Source organism: Hyposmocoma kahamanoa, unplaced genomic scaffold (genome assembly GCF_003589595.1).
Source record: "Hyposmocoma kahamanoa isolate Upper Pololo Valley unplaced genomic scaffold, ASM358959v1 64, whole genome shotgun sequence".
Classification (NCBI taxonomy): Eukaryota; Metazoa; Arthropoda; class Insecta; order Lepidoptera; family Cosmopterigidae; genus Hyposmocoma; species Hyposmocoma kahamanoa.
Window position 1 is genome coordinate 343,201 of NW_020653852.1, and position 21,311 is coordinate 364,511.

Below are 21,311 nucleotides of genomic sequence, written 5' to 3' on the forward strand. Positions count from 1 at the left end.
CCGAGCATAATCTAAGAAGATTTCACACACCTGCCTGCTCGACGACTTCAGCTAGTATTCATTTCTTGATTTCTTATTGATTTACGTAATTTTCGTCACTTCATATCAAAACGCGTTTCTTAAGACTTCGTAAACTTGGTTAATGATTTACTCGAAAACTTTAACAACAATGTAGAGCTTATAAATAAATTTACAATTTCAGAACCCATTTTTAATGTCCTTTTCGTTCGGTAACCCGTTCGCGTATGTAGCAAATACATAGTCATGAAATACAAATGTATATACGGTGTATATACGTCGAGATACAGTTAAGTCAAGAAAAAATAAATAAAAACTAAAATAAACAATACAACACTATATTCATTAAATAAATACCATCTCAGAAAAAACTATAATATACTGCAACGCCATAACGCGGAGACAATCACGCGTCGAGTGTGGGGTTCCTTAAAAAATTGAATTCGTCCTCGATTTCTTTGTCGAAAAAGCAGTTAGAGGGCTGGCCGTTATTGGCAAGGCAGCGGTGCTGGCGCAGCAGCAGATATAATAGCAAATTATACTCGGAGGTGGCGTTCTGCACCATCTTGAGCGTCGACTCCAGCTGCTCCTGCTGCGCGTCCCATGCGCGTAGCCGCTCGACGCTCGCACCCAGGTACTGGTTCAACTGAGGAGCACATCCAACGGTGACTATTCGGTACGTACACGACTTGCCAAACATGCTTTATTTATGCTCTAACATTTGAGTCCAACATAACAGCTACAACTTTCCACCCACTATCCTTCATTATCTACTTACTTATGATGTAACTAAAGCCGATATAAAATTAATTTAAAATCATTAACGGAAACTCCTCACCTTGACTATCCTCCTCTCCATCAGTTTTCTCTGTATCCACTCACACAGATAAGTAAACAGTCCTAGCAGCAAGAGCGTAAAGGTGAAAACCAGGTCTAGCGTGGGAAAGTAAACGAGTTCGACATCGGGCCAGCGCGTGGTAGCGGCGAGTGCTGGCGGCGCGGGCGGTGGCGCACTGCGCTCCTGAAGCACGAAGTCGGGCACGTAGTACTGCGCCGGCAGCAGCAGCAGCGTCACTAGCGCTGTCACCACCAGCCCACTCGAACACGCGCTCACCGGCATCGCCGCGCCGCCTCCGCTGTCGTACCATGTACCGCCGTCGCTGCCACACCCGGCATACACTCCGCTATCTTCGCAATGTTTCCCGTTAATAGTCGACTCCCCCAAGGTTTAATTTCTGTTGTGATTTGCTGACAATGTCATGAAAAGTCCACGCTTTTGATTTGAGTTTTCACGTGCAGAAGAAATGTCTCCGTCGCGTTTTGACGGTTAGTTTGATATTCTCTTTGACAAAATTCTCTTATCGATTCATAGAGCATCGTTCATAAAAAGTTCCAGCGCAATGTGCCATTGTTTCTTTTCAATTCTTCCAGCACCGGCTAAAGGAAGAAGATGTAAACCCTATGGTCTGCACTTAGCACTCAGAATTTCCCTACAATGAGTAATAGAGGCACAAGGTGATGAACATAGATTTAGTACGTACCAAATATATACTAAATATATGGTGATTAATTATGTTTAAGCAACGCTTAGAGGATGGAAAAAAATAAAGACAAAGTAACGACGTCATCAATATTTTATTAAGGGCGTTGAGATTCTATACCTATAGATTTATACTGGCCGCTTAGTTTGTTTTATATATGTGAATAGCTTTTAGAGAATGGAAAAAAATAAAGGAAAGGAGCCGCCTATCTACCGAATAAACGTCTCTACCTAAACCAAAATGTCCGCCACAAATGGCGGATTTAGTGTTGTACCATAATCATAGATAAGTCAATATCGACATGCAAATATATGGACTGAATGTCGAAACTGTTTTTTGTGTTTGCAAATTTGTATAGTTTGCTGTAATCAAAGTATGATTAATACTAAGCTATTATTACTAGGCAAGTAATGAGCCTTTTTAATCAAAATTAAATATGAAGTTATTTACCAATAACTTCATATTTAATTTTGATTACCGTTTGATTTGAGTACCGATGGAATTGCATTATCATGTAATCTAGTTACATTCAAATTTCTTTTAAAATTTGACTTCAAAATGGAGCGAACACACGAAGATGGTCCTTGATCCAATGTTTATGTTCGGCAGTCCTATAATTTCCAACAATTCTTTCTTTCTTTTTTCATTTGTAGGTAAACTTTAAAAATAATAATAATGAAATAATAAAAACACACAATTCAATTCAAAAACAATTCGCCGATTAGTGAAGATGCTCCAATTAAGGCAGGACAAACAAATTGGCTTTTAGACAGTGGATGTACAGACCATATAATAAATATTGACGAATATTTCGATATATGTGTAACATTAAAAGAGCCAATAAACTTGAGGGTTGGAGATGGAAGAGTATTGAAAGCGACGAAGGTTGGAAGCATTACAACTTACTTTCCTGTTTATAGGAATAAAAACAAAGTGATTATTTTATTTTTATTTTATTATTTTTATTTTATTTATTTTAATTTATTATTATTATTATTTACTTTATTCTTCTCAGCTTGTTAGCTGGTTTGAACCAAATTTGCATTTCTAAGTCAAGTAAATTATCATAATCATCATCATCATCGTCGTCGTTATTATTATTATAATTAAGTTACTCGAAAATAACGGACAATCACAAAATTGTTTCGACGGGATATTTATCGAAAATATATTATAACATGAATAGAGAATTGATAACAATTGCGAACAAAGATGATAGACTTTGCATAGTAACCAGTTTTATCTGTAAGGAAATAGGCGTAAATGCAGCAAACTGTTGTATGACCTTGAAAGAAAAGCTTCACCGAACATTTGGTCATATAAACTTCCATAATCTTGACATAATGTGTAAAAATAAAATATTAAAGAAAAATTACCTAAACAAATAGAAACGGATTAAATGGAGTGTGCTATTTGGGTCGAAAATAAGATGCACAATTTGCCATTTAACAATAACAGGACGAAAGCAGAAGATATATTAGATTTTGTACACACAGATGTTAACGGACCACATAGAACTACAGGATACCAAGGAGAAAAATGTATTTTAACATTTATAGATGATTATAGCAAGTTAGTGAGAGTATATTGTATTCAATCCAGGGAACAAGTTATGAATGTTTCATAGAATACGTCAATCAAATGCACAATATTACAGCAAAAATTATCAAAAAAATAAGATGTGACAACGGAAAGGAGTACATAAACAGCAAAATATTTCATTTCGCGAGAGAAAAAGTGTTAACAATTATATTGTTTGAAGAAAGTGAAACTTTGGATATAACGAATTTTCATTATATTTCATTTCATAAGACAAGCAATTGTTTTTCACAGACAATATAAATGGGTAATGTAAATTATAGTATAGTGGAAAGCTTGTATCGATTACATACAATCTTCACACCCACACTTCTTTTAAGAATTGAATCGTAGGCCAATTCCACGAGACTGCTCGTTGAATCTTGGTCTAGTGCTTTTGTAAGCATGTCTACTAGCTGAACTTGTGCTGCAACTTGCTTGACAATCAGATCTCCTTTCGACACACATTCTCGAATGTACAAGTATCTCAAGCAAATATGTTTTGTTCCACGGTGAAATTCATATGGCGGATTGTATGACAATTTCACTACAGACTCGTTGTCTATACAAAGAGTTGTTTTCAAACCTTCTGTGTTAGTTATGTCTGCTAAAAGCCTCTTCAACCATACTACTTCTTGTGCCGTTTCACACGCGGCTACTAGTTCCGCCTCTGTCGTAGACAAAGCCACTGAAGTTTGCTTCTGACTTTTCCAATTTGACATGTGGTAATGACATTTCCATTACCATCTTCCGTTTTCTGTATTTTGATTGATGGACTCGTAACTGGTTTGCAACGTTCCATGCCAAATCGTTTTAGAACCTTTTTGGCACAGGCTGTTTGCTTTAAATCTAGTGTTCCGTCCTTATTTTTGTTTATTTCCATTCCAAGGAAGTAAGACGCTGGCTTCGTCGTTATTTGGAAATTACTTTTGAGTTCATTTATAAAACTCTTGAAAACTACCAAGCCGTCATCAACATACAATCCTACAATAACTTTTGAGTTTCCCTTGGTTCTTTAGATCTTGATTGAGAACTGCAGTAGTGACATCGAATTGTTGTAAATTCAGATTTTCAGTTGGTGCAGTTCCCAGAATTGCTCTTATAGTTGTGAATCGGGCAACTGAACTGAAATTTTTTATCATAATCAATACCTTCACGTTGAGAAAAACCTTAAATGACTAATCACGCTTTGTAGCGTTCTATGGTCCCATCAGGATTTTTGTTTATTTTATAGATCCACTTGCATGGTAGAGTTTTTCTACCTGTCGGTAATTTGGCAAGTTTTCAAATATTGTTTTTCTGAAGTGAATTCATCTCGCTCTGCATAGGTTCTTCCCATTTTTCTGTCTTCCGATGATTTCTGGGTTCATTGTATGTTTTAGGCTCAGCATATTCCTTTTCTAACTCTGCCACGGTGTTCGTGACAAAATCATCAAATGGTACCAGCTTGCGTATTGATGAACGATCACGCAAGACTCTGGTTTCTATTGATTCTTCTAAAGCAACATTCTGACGTGGCACTTGCAGTTCTTCTGTAAAATGAATTTCATCTTCTTCAGAAATTAAATTAGTTCCTGTTTGCCTTTCTAGAGAGTTGCCGCCTGCTTGAAACACATACGTACGGTAACAAGGTGTATTTTGAGAAGAAGAGAGACTACCCTCTAACAATCGCAAGAATTAAATATTACATTATTACATACAATATATACATTATTACTACCGACATTTGTCGCACCTCCACCCATAAATCTAGAATACATTTAAAATAGTACAAACTTATACTTAAGTATTACATAACTGATCGACTTATACTTAATCTACCACATTACTGTACATTAATTTAGTGCGATAATAATCACTCGATCTCAAAACCGTATCTCTGAGGAGGAACTCCCGGCCTCCCGGACTCCCGAGGTTGTGCAGGAGTCGACCCAATGCCGATGCGGCGCCCATTATTCGGGGAGCAAGTTGTCGGAAATGCTCCCCGAAGTTCCATTGCCGGTCCAGGAGAAGGCCCAGGTATTTCATCTGGGACCTGACCGGGACCGATACTCCCACGATGGAGATGTGGGCACGTGCTAGCACCACCCATCCTCTGCCTCTCCCGCTGAAGACGGCCACATCCGTCTTCGGCACGGCGACCGTGAGCCCCAGCAGTTGTATTCGGCGGACCACCATGTCCGCCACTACTGAGGCTCTTCTGGCCGCCTCCTGGAAGGCAGTCCCCCGGGCGGCCACCAGGATGTCATCGGCGTACACGATGACCGACGTCCAGGGAAGCAGCGCGCCCCTCGGCACCCAATCGTAGGTACCCCAGGTTCCATAGTAATGGTCCTAACACGGACCCCTGGGATACTCCGCACCTCCCCTCCCTAGTCTGGTAGAGCACTAGCCTGTCCTCCAGGTAATGCTCCACTAGACGGCTGAGGTACCCGGGAATCTCATGGTACCTCAGCGCCTCCCTGATAACGGCGAAGGGAAAGGTTTGTTTATTGCAGAAGACCATTTATGGTTTGAAGCAAGCTGGTAAAATGTAGAACGTTCATAATTTTTTGGAATATAATGGTTATGTACAAAGTAAGTGTTTACGTAAAGAAGCAAGGCAATGATTTCACTATAATTGCACTTTATGTAGATGACTTTTATATATTTTATAGCCAGAAAAGTATTAGCTATTCAGAATGATCTACTAATATTGTTAGAAAAAGAATTTTATATAAAGAACTTTGGTCGATTGAGACGTTACCTTGGCATTAATGTAACAAGAGATAGGTCGAAAGGAATTTTAAAATTAGACCAGACTGATTATATATTAAGAGATTATTGTCGCGGTTTGGTATGAGTTCATGTAAAGCTGTTTCTACACCCATATGCCTGTGAATTGTAAAATTGTTAAAGGGTATAGATGAGAATAATGATAACTTTAGGCAATTGCTGGGCTCTTTAATGTAATTGACTGTTTGTACTAGGCCGGATATAGCATATGCTTGTAGCCAGTTAAGTCAATTTAACAATTTCTCATGATAAGAGTCATTGGCAAGCTGCGAAACGTATTCTACGTTATTTAGCGGGGACAATTGATTATTGTTTATAATTCATAAGGAGTAAACAATTGAATTTAGTTGCTTATACAGATGCAGACGGGGCTAATGACGTCACAGACCGTAGGTCATATTCTGGATACATTGTAAAGCTAGGAAATAATGTTATAAATTGGGAGTCACGCAAGCAACGCTGTGTTGCCTTATCAAGTACAGAGGCAGAATATCTTGCCATTACAGATGTTTGTAAAGATATAAGCTTTGTTAAAAGTTTGTTATTTGAGATTTTTAGTTTGAGTCTAGAGTCAATTGTTTACAATGACAATCAGAGCGCATTAAAGTTATTAGAGTGTAAACAAATTTTGCCACAAAAGGACCAACCACATAGATCTCAGATATCATTACATTAAGGACTGAATTAAGGATAATGTTATAGCTGTTAGGTATTTGCAAACTGAAAAAATGACTGCCGAAATACTTACCAAACCGCTTAGTTCTAAGAAACATAAGGATTTTATTTATGACATGAGTTTATGTAGAGTTAATGCTTGAATTTAAAGTATGTTTCTGGTTATGTAAAGATAAATTTGCATGAAGAGTGTAATAGTTGGCATGTTGTTTTGTGCTGTAATCTAATGGGTAAGGGGAAGTGTTAGACAGTGAATGGTATCCTTTAGATTATGTCTATGGTTAAAAAGTCTATGGGTCGTATTCTAGAACTCTACTCAATGCTCAAGTCAGGATTGCACTGGAAACACAAGCACTGAAAATACGATCCTAATGGCAGGGACTTGAGTATGATTTCGAGTGCTTTAAACCATATTCAAATCCTGACTTGAGCATTGAGTAGAGTTCTAGAATACGACCCTAAGACTTAGAAACGTCACTTCGTTCGCTCTCTTCCTCTTCTCTCTGCCGTGCTGTCACGTTCAACACTTGTACGTAATACATTTTAATTTCCTTATATTTTACATTGTGATCAAAGTTAAGATTATATATATACAGACTGTATTTGGTGAGCATTTGTATGGAACAAATGGTAATAAACAAATTAGCATCAAAGACGCTATTTGATTTCAGCTGCACCACTAACATTGTTCTCTGCACGGTTACGCCTCAGAACTTCCACAGTTTTTGGCCTTCTTGGCCTCAAGTTATTTTAACAATATGAAGTCGCCTTGCAATTTCTTTGATTGGCACATCTTATTCATACAGAACAATTAATTCTAATTTTAATAATTCGATTAAGTGTGGCATATTAAAACAAGAAAGAAATCTTTGAAAGTAGGTAATTAAAACTGAATAGATATATGCGAATGAAACATGGAACAAAACGTAAATCACAGAAGACACGATCGTATGCAAACTGCAGAGCGAGTTCGTGATTTGTTAATCTATCCATAACCACCCTACACTTTATTAATAATATCTACCCACCCACGTTATTCAATTTCTAGTGAGCAAATATTCTGATTTGTGAACGTTAACATTAAAAAGTGAAACAATGCTGTTTTAATATGTAACGCTAAAACAAAATAGTGCTCGTGGAATCGAACCACGGGTATTATAACTAGAGTTGGTTAATATAATATATAGCTCAAATTATAACGTTAAATTAAAAAATAATTATAGCAATTATAATTTGAAAGACATAAAGGTGCTAAAATTATAACGAACTTTTCTCCACTTTGGATTGGAGTACGTTAAGAAAATTAAACCAAATGCCATCTAGCGACATAATTTTACAATATTTCAATGCCATACCATCAATCTATCCGTGCTTAACTTACGCAGCTAACAAACAAAATCCTTCTGCGTCCTGAGTTATCTCCCTTAATATTTCATAGATGACTCTATATTCTATGTGAAAATTGCGGCTCTTGTCATTGATTGAAACAATTATAACGTGAAATACTTTCATATATGATTTATAGCATTTAACGTTTGTTGCGAAACGCGAAATAGCTGATTGGTTTATTGATGTTAAATTTCACGTTTGAGTACGCTAAGCGCTAATGCTATATTTAGCACTTAGCAAGTATTATAATTGTAATTATGTTATAAATTATAATTTTGGTAACGTTTTAATAAGATTTTGAGCTAATGGTGGAACGTTAGCAAAATTTCGTCTGGTGAAGTGATTTAAATTAGGATATAAACTTGATATAATTAAGTACCTACTTGGATTTATTTCCTTGGTTTAGCGTTTGTTTAATTAATAAGTCATTGTAATATTTGTATATAAAAGTACGAGTGTGTGTATTTTTATTAATTATTATGAGTGTAATTTACTATAAATAACCAGTGTAAAGTTTTGTGCAAATTGTAAATAGTAAATTGTAAAAGTATGATGGGAAGCTCGCTGATTTATCGTCTATAACCACCATATTATGTAAAAGTTACAAAACAAATGAAGTCGGTCGTAACTAACCATAAAAAACTGTAAACTATTCTATAGATAGACCATATTTGCTATACTTAACAAGTTAGCGCACTTCAACTATTCACGTTTCTTTCCATTCGTCACATTATCACACGACCTTCAATACGTAAAATGGCTCTCAGAACCAAAAGGTCGGTTTGGACATGTTAGGGGGTCATGACTGTACATACAAATACAGCGAAAAAAGAATCGTAGATAAAAAAATCTTTTTAATTGCTCCATCGTTTTCGTTCAGTATCTTTTATCTTTGACAGGTGTCAACTATTAAATAAGGAAAAATATTCGAAAAAATTTTTACCAATTAAAAATAAGAATTTTATAAAATAGAAAATTTTCCATGACCCAACACTAACCTTAACAGAGGGGACTGCCTGTGTTGTTCAAAGTTAGTGTTGGGTCATGGAAAAATTTCCATTATTTCAAATTTTTCGGAAAATTACCCAACATTAGATACACCACACCTTTTATTTTTTTTCATGCTCTAAGCACCACATATAGAATTTATTTTATTATAGAAAGATATCTTATTTTTTACCATCCAGAAAGATATAGTGGTTACATTGTTTGGTTGACAGTGACAGTGACAGACAGCTGTTAATGTTCCAATGTATGTACGTAGTGCTTAAATTCTCTTTGGTATGTTCATTAGGCGCGCGCGAGAGAGCCCAGAGCGTTAAAAATCATATAAAAGTCAGCTGTTAACCAACGTTTCAAACATTATCAGTTATGCGATGTGAAGATTAAGTATTCCTTAGACATATGGTGTAAATACATATTATACAAGTGGCCTATTAGGAATCTAAGACCTTACTTTAATCTCAACTAGACTGCTGGTGTGCTCTAAATATCTGTTTCTGTAATACATTATCAATTTTCAATGTTTCGCGTCTTTCTTAGTAGCAATTGGTTAATTTACGTTACTTGGGTTTCAAGGTCTCAACTCTTAAAGGCATAACTAAATAACGCAAAGGACATGGTGTACAGTTATCTGCCATGAGGAAAGTGGTGTTATTCAAGAGCGCTTCGGAGGAGTACAGCAAAGCGTTCAGCGAGCATGACTACGAGTCGATATTCGTGGAACCTCTGCATTTCGAGATCGTAAACGCGCAACAACTAAGCACACAGCTGCTGCGGCGCGACTACGACGGCCTCGTCCTTACTAGTCCGCGCGCCGTCGAGGCACTGGCCCAGTGCTGGGACCCCACTAAGTTCGCAATATGGAGTACAAGAAGGGTATACACCATCGGAGAAGCCTGCTGCAAAAAGATAAAACTCCAGCTTGGACTAGATGCACTGGGGATGACTGCAGGTAACAGTGAGAACCTGGGTAAAATGATCATTGCTGAGAATTCTGCTACATCAAAATTGTTATTCCCAAGTGGCAACTTGAGCTTGGAAACATTGCCCACCATGTTACAAGCCAAAGGCATGATTGTAGACACCTTAACAGTGTATGAAACGAAAGAAAATGAGCATTTGAGAGCAGACTTGATGGAGCTTAACAGTAGTGAGAAAAATCCTTGCTGCATGGTGTTCTTTAGCCCATCCGGCTGTGAATACATCCATCGGCAGCTACAAACATTCAGCAACAAACTATACCACCTACCACACTTTGCTATCGGCAACACCACAGCACACAAGATAGAGAATCTGGGAATGGAGGTGGCTGGGGTGGCAACCCGCCCAAAGGCTGACAGCCTTGTAGAATCTGTGGAAACATTCTTCTCTGGGAAAGCTACTATTTAAATCAAATAGAATAAAATCATTTATTACATCTGACTGATATCTTAATATTACAATGTAAAATACAATGATAAGGAGTAATATGCTTTTGAACAAAATTGAGAGACAAATAATTTTAATACAAAATAATAACAAAATTAAAATCATCATTCAAATCATGAAACATGTTTCATTGCGAATTCAGTAGGCTGGACAGATTTAAAGATTTTCCACTTTAGTTGTGATCATCTATTGCAGCCTTTCCCAAAGCGGGCGATAACGCCCCCTTGTGGGCGATGACGCCCCCTTGTGGGCGCTGCAGGCCGAAAAGGTAAGAGACCCAGAAAAAAATGGGGGTCTCATATTAGGTTGGTTGTGCAGTGAGGTAGTTGGGATGTCATCTGGTTAGACGTATAGTGAAACACGAACAATTTTAGATAGTGTGTTTATTCATTCATGGTGTAAATAGAAGTGAATTAATAAGTCAACTACAATATAAAGAATCTTATGCCTACTCAACATTTCCTTCAATGCAATCCAGTGACCTACTGAAGAAGTCATGTTGCTTCGACACATTACAACACTAAAAGACCATGGTTCAACACCAGTTTTGGAAGAAAATACACTCAAAATAGCCCCTAGTGCGGGGCTATGTTGAGTGTGTGTGTTATTATTATTATTAAAGGAAACATTGATTTGCATTATACATGTATATCTAGTAAGACAATTTAAACTAAAAGTATCATTTTTTTGAAAAACAGAATTAAACAATGATAAAATAATATAAAATAAAATAAAATATTTTAAAAACTATTACCATTTTAACAAAACTTATTTAAAAATCTTTGTATTATTCTTATGTGTTATGTATTCTTTATTATTTTTTACAATTTTAACATTGAGTGACAGATCTTCTATCACCTCGAATGGACCATCATATACATTATCTAACTTATCTCCTATCTGTTTTCTTATCAAAATTAAATCACCTTTTTATAAGTAATAGGATGACTATTCTTATCATATTTTTTTTTTATTGCGACTCGGCAAAATGACTGCACCGCGCCTTATGGAAAGTGCGAATACAGTCCAGAGATGAGAGTAACGGATTGAAAACACAAATATCTTCACTCCGTCACTATCATTATGCCGGTCTGGCCAAATGCTTCTTCACACTACGTTTGAAGGACCCGATGTTATAGAGGGGAGGGAATACATGCGCCGGGAGTTGGTTCCACAATTTGATGGTTCGGCATAAAAACGAATTGCCAATATACTAATTTTCTATTATATTTATTATGTAACAAATTATTTCTTACCTCTTCTTGAGCTTTTTGTAATCTATGCTTCATTTCCTTAGGATAATCATCATAATTATATAGAGGGTCAACGCCTGTCTGTAAACCACTAGGTAACAAACATTGTTTTCCGAAAACTAACTCATAGAGCGCATATTTAGTCTCGGTTTGGACAGTAGTGTTGAAATAAAAACACCAATAAAGTAACCACCTACTCCAGTTACTTTTATTTTGTTCACATTGAATTCTCAGGTAAGCACCTAAGTTCTTATAGGTGTTTCTAAAGCTCCTATGGTTTCGTGATGATACGAAGTCGAGTGTAATTTATTTACACGTAATAAACTACATATTTTTACCATAATAGATGACATAAACTCCGTACCTGTATCTGTAATTATTTCCTTTGGTATTCCATACCTAAAGATGAAGTTATCGACAAAAACTCTAGCTACTGTTTCGGCATCTTTCCTTGGCAAAGGATATGCTTCTACAAATTTCGATAAGTCACATTGCAAAGTAAGTATGTACTTATAATCATTACTAGAGGGTAAAGGACCCATAATGTCTAAACTTATTCTTTCAAAGCTACTACTTGCTGTAGAAGTGATAACCATCGGCTCTTTCACCTGATGATTAGTATGCTTATTGAATTGACATTGCTTACATTTAGTTACGTATTGGGTTACGTCGTTGGTCATACCTGGCCAAAAATAATGTATTTTAATATTGTTTAACATCCTATTTATTCCTGCGTGGCCACTAGTAAGAAGTAAATGGAAGTCATTTAAAATAACCCTTTGTTCGTCTTTTTCAGTTACTTTCCTAACTTCTTTCGTTATAAGTAAACGTAATGTAGTTAAACCCATAATATTCTTAATATTACTTGCAAGTATTTTTATGTCATTAGCGTTGTCTCTCTTTTTAATAATGAGCAACACGACAATATTCAACTTTTTACATAAAGAGTCTAAATCCCTCACTAAGACCTGTGGGGTGGATAATGATCGGGTATCAACATATATAGCTAATTCTATGGGTACATAAACGCATTTGTATTAGCAATAACTATCAGTCTTTGCTATTTCGTTATAATTGTGAGTAAAAATTAACTCTATAAGAAGAAAAATCGGGATATGCTAAAACTGGTGGTTGCATTAAAATATTTCGCAACTTGCAAATTCAAATGCATTTTGACACTCTAAATTCCATTCAAATTTTACATTCTTTTTGCTTAATTGGTTTAACGGATGTGCAATTTTCGTAAATTGTGAAATAAAACGTCTGTATTAATTCGCAAATGCAACGAAACGTTTGACGTCGTCTGCATTTTTTGGTAGGTACCGGATATTTGTTTAACTTTACGCGGATTGGGTACAACGCCCCGGCGTAATTTTGTGACCTAAATAAACTATTTCCGTTCGTAAAAATTCGCATTTAAGTGGATTCAGTTTTAAATTGACTTTACGCGATCGATTAAATACTGTAATCAAATTTTTTGCGTGATCTTAAATTGATTTTCCTATGAAAACCAAATCATCTAAATCAGCAAAAGCTTGATTATAATTTATTCCACTCATGGCTACTGTCATTAACCTTGAAAACACACTTGGTGAAGTTTTTAAACCCATCGGGCACCGTTTAAATTGATACATTTTATCAGTAGTAAAAGCTGTGTACTTTCTAGATTTTTCGTTCAAAGTTAACTGATAGTACCCTTGTGAGTCATCTAATTTGGAAAAATAAATACTCCCCGATAGAGCACCTAATATGTCTGTAATGTTAGGTAACGGAAACTTGTTATCCGATATTTGTTTATTAAACTGACAATAATCAACCACAAGCCTCCATTTCTTTTCTTTAGATTTATCTACTTTCTTTGGAACAAGTAGAACTGGACTTGACCATTCTGAACTACATTCCTCTATGAAATCATTATCTAACATATTTTTTATCTGATTATTAATTTCTAACTTAAGTGAATGCGGAATCCTATAAGGTTTCACATATACAGGACTAGCATTTTCATTCAACGTAATAGAATATTCCATTAAATTCGTAGTTGTTAATTTATCACCTGGACGATGGAAAATATCTGAGTATTTAGCACAAATTTGTTCAATATTGAGCTAGTCTCCATCTTGTAAATAGTTCAAATCCAGTAAATTTAATAAGGACTGTACACGTTCTACACTTGTGTTTTCTCTATCAAAATTGCGAACTTCAAAATTCTTATGCAAATCTAAAATATCTAATTCTGAAAAATCTATCTCTAAATCTTGGTCAGCAGTGTTCAAAATTCTAACCGGGATTTTTCTGTTTTGTGGTTTAGAAATTAAACCTGCAATAAACACTCCTTCTTGAATTTCTTTAGCTAATGTTACACAGTCACCATATCTATGGTCGCCACGGCTGCAATTTTATGCTTGAATAGATTAAACTTACGATTTATAGGTACAAGAACCCATTTTTGTATCTGATACTGGTTCTTGAGGATCTGAATTGCAAACGGTTTCCTCTACACTAGGCCTATACGTCACTATTTTTTTTATTTCAGTTCTTAAAGAAACTATTTCTTTCGCATATTCATTTATAATCTCCCAATCTGATTCACTTATTTGATTTGACATAAATAATCTCGCGATATTATGTCAGGCAAAATTTCCTGAAATTCTTCGTATAATTCATTAGCCTCTAAATATTTATTATAAGCTAGTTTAGAATCAAGGCGTTCTCCTAACTTAATTATGTATTCTCGCAAATATCTTAAACCTCCTAATATAATATATAATTTACACTTCATTACAATTTATAAAATCATTAAGTAAAAAGTAAGTTAACGCATGAAATTGACCTTTAAAAAAATATATTAACGGAAATAACAAAGTAAAACGTGAACACCTAACCTACTTGGTCCATTCGATTACAATAAATTTGCACTCACTTGTCTACTGCGTTAAATTTGACGCCTCGTTCGCGCATTTCATAATGTGGTATGTAGTCACGGGTCGTTGATCTTCAACTTCTCTGGAACTGCATTTTGCTGTTCGGGACCTGGGCTGCGCTGATGATGCACGTGCTGCTATGTGGGCCGGGCTATACCCTGGACTCCGTGGGCCGGGATTACCCTGGACACCGCTCAGGCTCTTCTTACGACGACAACACGGCGGAAGGGGTAGTATTGAAACCCTTCTTATTTTGGATCTTGCAGTCTCCTTTTGTGTATGACGTTTCTTCTATAATGTAATACGTCGAATCCATTCTGAAGAATCAGTGATGATGAAGTATAATGACGACAGGCAGCTTCTGATGATGTTGTGGTTTGAGTTGAAATCTTCAAGTCATGTGGCAGTATTCAGTTGTTGCAGTAGTAATTCACGAAGGTCACAGGTTGCGGTTGGTTGGGTCACCATCTCATATTAGGTTGGTTGTGCAGTGAGGTAGTAGGGATGTCATCTGGTTAGCGACGTGTAGTGAAACAGGAACAATTTTAGACAGTGTGTTTATTCGTTCATGGTGCAAATAGAAGTGACTTAATAATTTCAATTACAATATAAAGAATCTTATGCCTACTCAACATTTCCTTCAATATGCAATCCAGTGACCTACTAAAGAAGTCACGTAGCTTCGACACATTACAAGGGCGTTGTGTAGAGGCTTAGGGGGAGATTTGTAATTTCATCTAGGGATTTGCATGATCAGGCGTCAGTATCCAAACAACCCAGTAATATCAGAGTGTATCATGACATATTATAATCTTATAAATCTGAGACGTTACGTGCCCGGCAAACCTACATTGAAATGAGGTTGGTAGAAAGCAAAAATCCATCCAAGGAAATATGGAATGTAGTCAATGACGAAATAGGCATAAAAACCAGATCATCAAACATCAGCCTCAAAGATTTATCGTCTCAGATTTATATACCAATAAATACGGTTCCAAACACATTTAATTCACACTTTCTAAGTTTAGCCTCCAAATATATAATTGAAAGTGATCTGTCTATGTGTAAGCAATAGATCTGCAAACATCTGCACAATACAGATGTGCTAACTTTCTCTCCACCGACCATCACACGGAGCCTTATAGATAAAGTGGTACAGTCGATGTTAAAGACCCGTTCAACTGGTGACAAATACTACATATCACTAAATATATTGTTATACATGTGGCCATTTATCTCAGACATTTTAGTAGTCTTATTTAATATTATCGTTGACGCCGGTGTGTACCCGGATATGCTTAAGAATACCAGGGTGTGTCCTGCTTCAAGGGGACTGCGGCAAGTCAGCCTTAGGAAACACGCTATTTCTATTTATATAAATGACCTTCACAGCCGGTCTCTCCGTACTGTTTGCAGATGACACAACAATTATAGTTAGCGCGCGCACGTACGAACAGCTGGGAGAGAGAATCGATGAAGGGTGTGCGCAGCTCCAGAGGTGGTTTTCATCGAATGAGTTGCGGCTGAATATCACTAAATCCAACATCATGGTTTTCTCGGGTCAAGGTCTCACAGTTCCTCCGTGTGAAGCAAGCAATCCGATGCCGATATGGAATTAGAGTAGGTTCCTTGGTTTCACTCTGGACTCGAACCTTAACTGGAAGTGCCATGTTGACAGACTGTGTGATACACTGAGGGGTGCAGGTTTTGCGTTGCGTAAACTGAAATTGCTCATTTCTGATTCTTAATCGCATTAAGACAGGTCTATTTGGCACATTTCCACTCGCTGATGAGCTCCACGGATGCCAATAGTCATGCTAATGCAAAAACGTGCCGTACGCGTATTGGTTGGATAAAACACAGACATTTCTACAGAAATCTCTTTGTAGCGCAACGCATAATGACGCACTACTCACTCTACTTATACGAAATTGTAATGTACGTTAGAAATAATCTTTCTTCATTTGATACCATTTTGATACTGTAAATGTTTCTGGCATCCCACTTCGCCGTACCGGTCATTTGAGAACAGGCCCCCGACGCATGGCCCTTGCAGAGAAAAATCCGCGTGTCATCGGACCTACTTACTATGAGACATAATATATTATAATAATAAATAACATAATATACCCAAAGCAACATTATAGTCTTAATTTTGACATTTGTCAAACAGATGCTTGCGCAATATGCGCTTGAAAGATAATTTGGTCTGAGCTTGTCTTACATGGAGCGGGAGCGCGTTCCAAAGACGAATTGCATGAAAGGTAAAAGAATTAGACAAAAAATCAGTGCGATGAGGAGGAATAGAAAGCTTAAGGCTACGGGAAGATCGAAATTCACAACCCGGCCGAGCGGTTTGAAATTGAAATGAACATTTAAGATAATCAGGCGCAGCCGGGTCGAACAAGATGGAGAAAAGAGTGGTTAAAATTCTTAAGGACCTGCGTTCACGGATGGGAAGCCAATTTAGTTAACGACGAAAAGAAGAGATGTGGTCATACTTCCGCAGACCAAAAATAAACCTAATGCAGTTGTTAAGAAGACGATCTAATCAATTCAAAGAGACTTGAGAGATGTTACTGTAACACACGTCAGCATAATCAATCACAGGCAACACTAGAGCTTGAACAAGGAGAGTTTTGGTTTTAATTGGAAGAAAGTTCTTAAACCTGTATAGAGCTCTTAGTGTGTCTGTAACCCTACGACAAACGTCAGACACCTGGGAATCCCACGTAAGGCCTGTGTCAATAATAAGCCCCAGATTCTTTACCTAATTTGACAGAGGAATTACTACGTTCTCAAACATTATTGGTGATTCGCACGACATATCGCAAGACGAAAAAAGGCGTGAGCTTCCAAGGATGATGGCTTGACACTTGGAAGGGTTGACATTGATACCAAACCTTTGGGACCAAACCGAGACGCGATGAAGGTCATCATTAATTAATCCAATTGCATCACTGATGCCACCGACATTAACCTCGGTATAAAGCTGCAAGTCGTCGGCATACAAGTGGTAAGAACATTTGATGCTGGACGTAATCAGATTTACAAAAATAGAAAAAAAAGAGAGGAGAGAGAATTCCGCCCTGAGGTACCCCGGAAGTGAGTTTACACCACTCCGAGAACGAGCGATATCTAATCTAATCGAATCTATCTATCTATCTAATCGAAATCTATCCGGCTGTCAAACAATATCATGTGCGCCAGCTGCAGCAGTGCTAATTAGACGCCGGTTCAAGAGGGTGCAACCGAGCGTTAACAGACGCTAAGCAGACCACCTGCTATGCGCTCCCTTATAATAGTAGTAATAGAGTGATAGAGCACGTCCTGGAAAGTACTGCAACCTTACCTATTTCTGTCGCCAAGCTGTAGTGTGAGTATTACTGCGTTTCGGATTTGAAGGGTAAGGGTGACATAACAGGCACATGGGACTTGTCTCAGGGTGACTGGCGCAGTTGCAGTGCCCCTCAGAACTTTGCGATTTAACTGTTATGGACAGGCGTGTTGCTTACCACCAGGCGGCACGACTTGTTCATACTAAATCTATGGTTCCGTCACTTGATATTATAAAAAAGAGATTGATGACGAAAAATCACTACATTGCAAATAAAGTTAAGAGACCCCCCACACTAGCGTCTTTCGAGCATCAGCGTCTGGCTAACGCACGCATAGCGTCAACAAGACGTCCGCGCAAACGCGACGCAATGCCAGCGCAGCGTATACCGACGTCCGGCACTGTTCAACCGTCGCTCAGTGCTGGCATTGCGTCCACAAATTAGGGATTCGACGTTGCGTCGCCGCCGCGCAGACGTCGTATCGACGCTGTGAGTGCGTTGGCAAGACGCTGACGCTCGAAAGACGCTAGTGTGGGGGGTCTCTAAAAGAGGTCCAGGGTTTCGTCAGCTGGTAGGAAATACTTTGCATTCTTCTTCAAGAATGCCAGAAGTACAATCTAATTGTCTCCCTGGTTATCTTGCTTGCCACAAGACACACTTGAAAATGTTCTCAAACATATATCATTTCACGACAGCAAGCAAATGAAATTTAATTAGACTGTAAAGTATGTATGAATTTTAGATAGTATACTTTTGACGGCCAATTCACTTGAAACTGCGAAAGCACAGTTGCTATGGAATAAAAAACATTCGGCGCCCACGTGCATGCCATAAAATGAAAGGCTTTTCCTTGTATAAAACCATATATGTATTATCGTTAAAATTTAAAGTAAAAATGACTCACAGGTAATCAAAATCTTAGAGCGAACGCAACTAGGCTGCGAACGCTTCGGTTCGGGATTAAAAACACCACCGCGCCTTGCTGCGTGCGCTACTCGCCAATTGGAATGTTACTACATCAAGTAGTTATTATAAAAATCGACGGCTTAACATGAACATCGGTAGGACCATAGTAAAAAATTAATAGTAGCTGAAAAACGAAAATTACTATTTATGGTGATATGTATGATACTAAGAGAAATCTGAATCCGGCAAGTCCTTTCGTTTAACCCTAAACCGGTCATAACGGCCAGCTATAAGTTACGTCAATGGACCTTATTGACTAATATCCATATCAATGTCAGTGAGCAAAGGAGCACATGGCATGTTTTAACTTTATATTCGAATTTCAATAGAATATTTCTTGCCCCGTTTCATCTCTATGAATACCTTTACGACACACTGCAGTATACGTAACGTTATTTACATATATATACAGTATACGTTAAATTTTCGGAACACTACAATACATGTATCGATTCAGGCGTTTGAAAGCGTGCGTGTGTACATTCGTCTCCAAAATTGTATTGTTCTCCTTAGCGACAGGTATTCAATTGAACGTCAAAAGATTAAAAGTCATCACATCACGAGTATAGTAGTGTTTGAAAAAGTAATTTACCAAATATGATAATTTAATCCAGATTCTAGACTCTTACGTCGTTTCTAATCGTTTCTATTCAATCTTTTATCTGCCAGCGTACGGGCGAAGGAATTAATTCCATTTTACTGTAACTGTACATTGACACTTTGTGGTTATCGACTAAATCAGTTTCAAACACACGCCTCTTTTTGTTCATGAACTCGACGAACGAGTGTGGTCACTTTTCCCGCACGATTCACAGGGTTTCAAACAATTAACTATACTACTTAGATATATTTGTACTTTTAGTATATATTGAAAATGTTTATGTAGCCATGTAAATTGATTCGAGTACAAACAATTTTGGCGGGATAATAATCTTTTGTTCTGGGGCACCAATTCAAGATAATGCCTTTATTTATTATTATTCATTACTTTTAAAAATCGTACATGACAAGTTTGTCATTTAAGGACCGTACGTTTTTTCCCGGCCAAGGCCTTCAAAGTAAAAATAATAATAATCTAACTAATTAAGTCTTATCAAGGTCCTTACATAAATAAACTTATAAATAGCTAACTTAAATTTTTACCAAGAAAAGAAAACCCGTGTGACAGATCTCCAGGCTCCCACCTCCGGATACAATACAATACTTTTACTTTAAATGAAAAATTGTAGGGAAGTGGACAGTAATAAATAAATAAATAATAAATAACGCACACACTCAACATAGCCCCGCACTAGGGAAACCCTGGGTCGCGGGTGCCATGGACACACACATAGACAACCACAAATTACACCCAAACTCACGAGAGAAATAATTGTAGGCCATACAACTATTTCTCTCGGCCCGGGAATCGAACCTGGGACCTCTGCGTGGCAGTCCGGCACGGTAACCGTTCGGCCACGGAGGTAGTTATATACAGTAGTTACAGTAATAGTGGATTTTCATACTTAATTCGCAGGCCAAAGCCGGGAAGAAATTATGCGGTCCATAAATGACAATCTTTCTGTGATTGTTTTTTTACAATAATGTAAACATTTCTCAGCATGTTTGAGAAAAATAATTAAGGGAAACAATAAGGTCCATTATTCAGTAAATATAGGTGGTCAATATGTTACCATTGCCCAATTAAGGGTTTAAAAAAAACAATATTGTTGGTCGAAGAGTAGTAGTGGGCGAGGTATGCCCAAGGTACACTGGTTCCACAGTATAAAACTATGTACTATAACAATCGTTTTAGTCAGAAATCTTACACTAACAATACGTCACTTAATGAAAACCATCTGTAAGGTCACGCAAACGAGATCGTTACAAGCGATACCGCATACTAATAAAATCTGACATACATACATAATGTTCATCCTTCTATACAACAATAATTATTCTTAACACGATTTATAATATATTCGCTTATACGTAAAAACGTACCCTCAGTACACGTTCGTGTCGCGGATTTACCCGACGACTCACGCACACATACGCTCCCGCATTTACACAAGTGGACGAAGGGAAACCGAGGACGTCGTCGGCCGCGACCGAACGATCCGGCAGGTCGCGTACAATGTCGCGTATAAAAAGTCGAGACGAAGCGCGGAGTAAATAATCTAAGATTCGTGCAAGAGCATTCTCGGGAGATCAGTCGACTAGACGCCCGCTCAGAAGTCGGTGGCGAGGGGCCTTCACTATAAGGGGTTGTCGCGCGACGTGGAGGGCAGCGGCGCGGGCGGCGGCGCCGCCGGCACGGCGCGGTAGGCGGCGCGCAGCGAGCCCGCGCCCGAGCGCAGCGACGCCGAGCGCGCCCGCCCCGGGTGACCCCCCCCCACCAACGACTTCTGAGCGGGCGTCTAGTCGACTGATCTCCCGAGAATG

General features: G+C 37.8%; 2 protein-coding genes across 2 annotated transcripts; one reads left to right on the forward strand and one right to left on the reverse strand.

The window, feature by feature from the left end:
• Nucleotides 1–419: 419 nt before the first annotated feature.
• Nucleotides 420–1,273, reverse strand: LOC113231127. The gene is made up of 2 exons (XM_026465296.1): nucleotides 857–1,273; nucleotides 420–664 (listed from the first exon to the last, which is right to left on the reverse strand). Exons 1-2 carry the CDS (start codon nucleotides 1,136–1,138, stop codon nucleotides 425–427), a joined length of 522 nt encoding a protein of 173 aa, XP_026321081.1. The 5' UTR covers nucleotides 1,139–1,273; the 3' UTR covers nucleotides 420–424.
• Nucleotides 1,274–9,248: 7,975 nt separating this feature from the next.
• LOC113230966 (uroporphyrinogen-III synthase-like) lies at nucleotides 9,249–10,578 on the forward strand. Its single transcript, XM_026465081.1, has one exon. It carries the CDS (start codon nucleotides 9,615–9,617, stop codon nucleotides 10,365–10,367), a length of 753 nt encoding a protein of 250 aa, XP_026320866.1. The 5' UTR covers nucleotides 9,249–9,614; the 3' UTR covers nucleotides 10,368–10,578.
• Nucleotides 10,579–21,311: the final 10,733 nt, after the last annotated feature.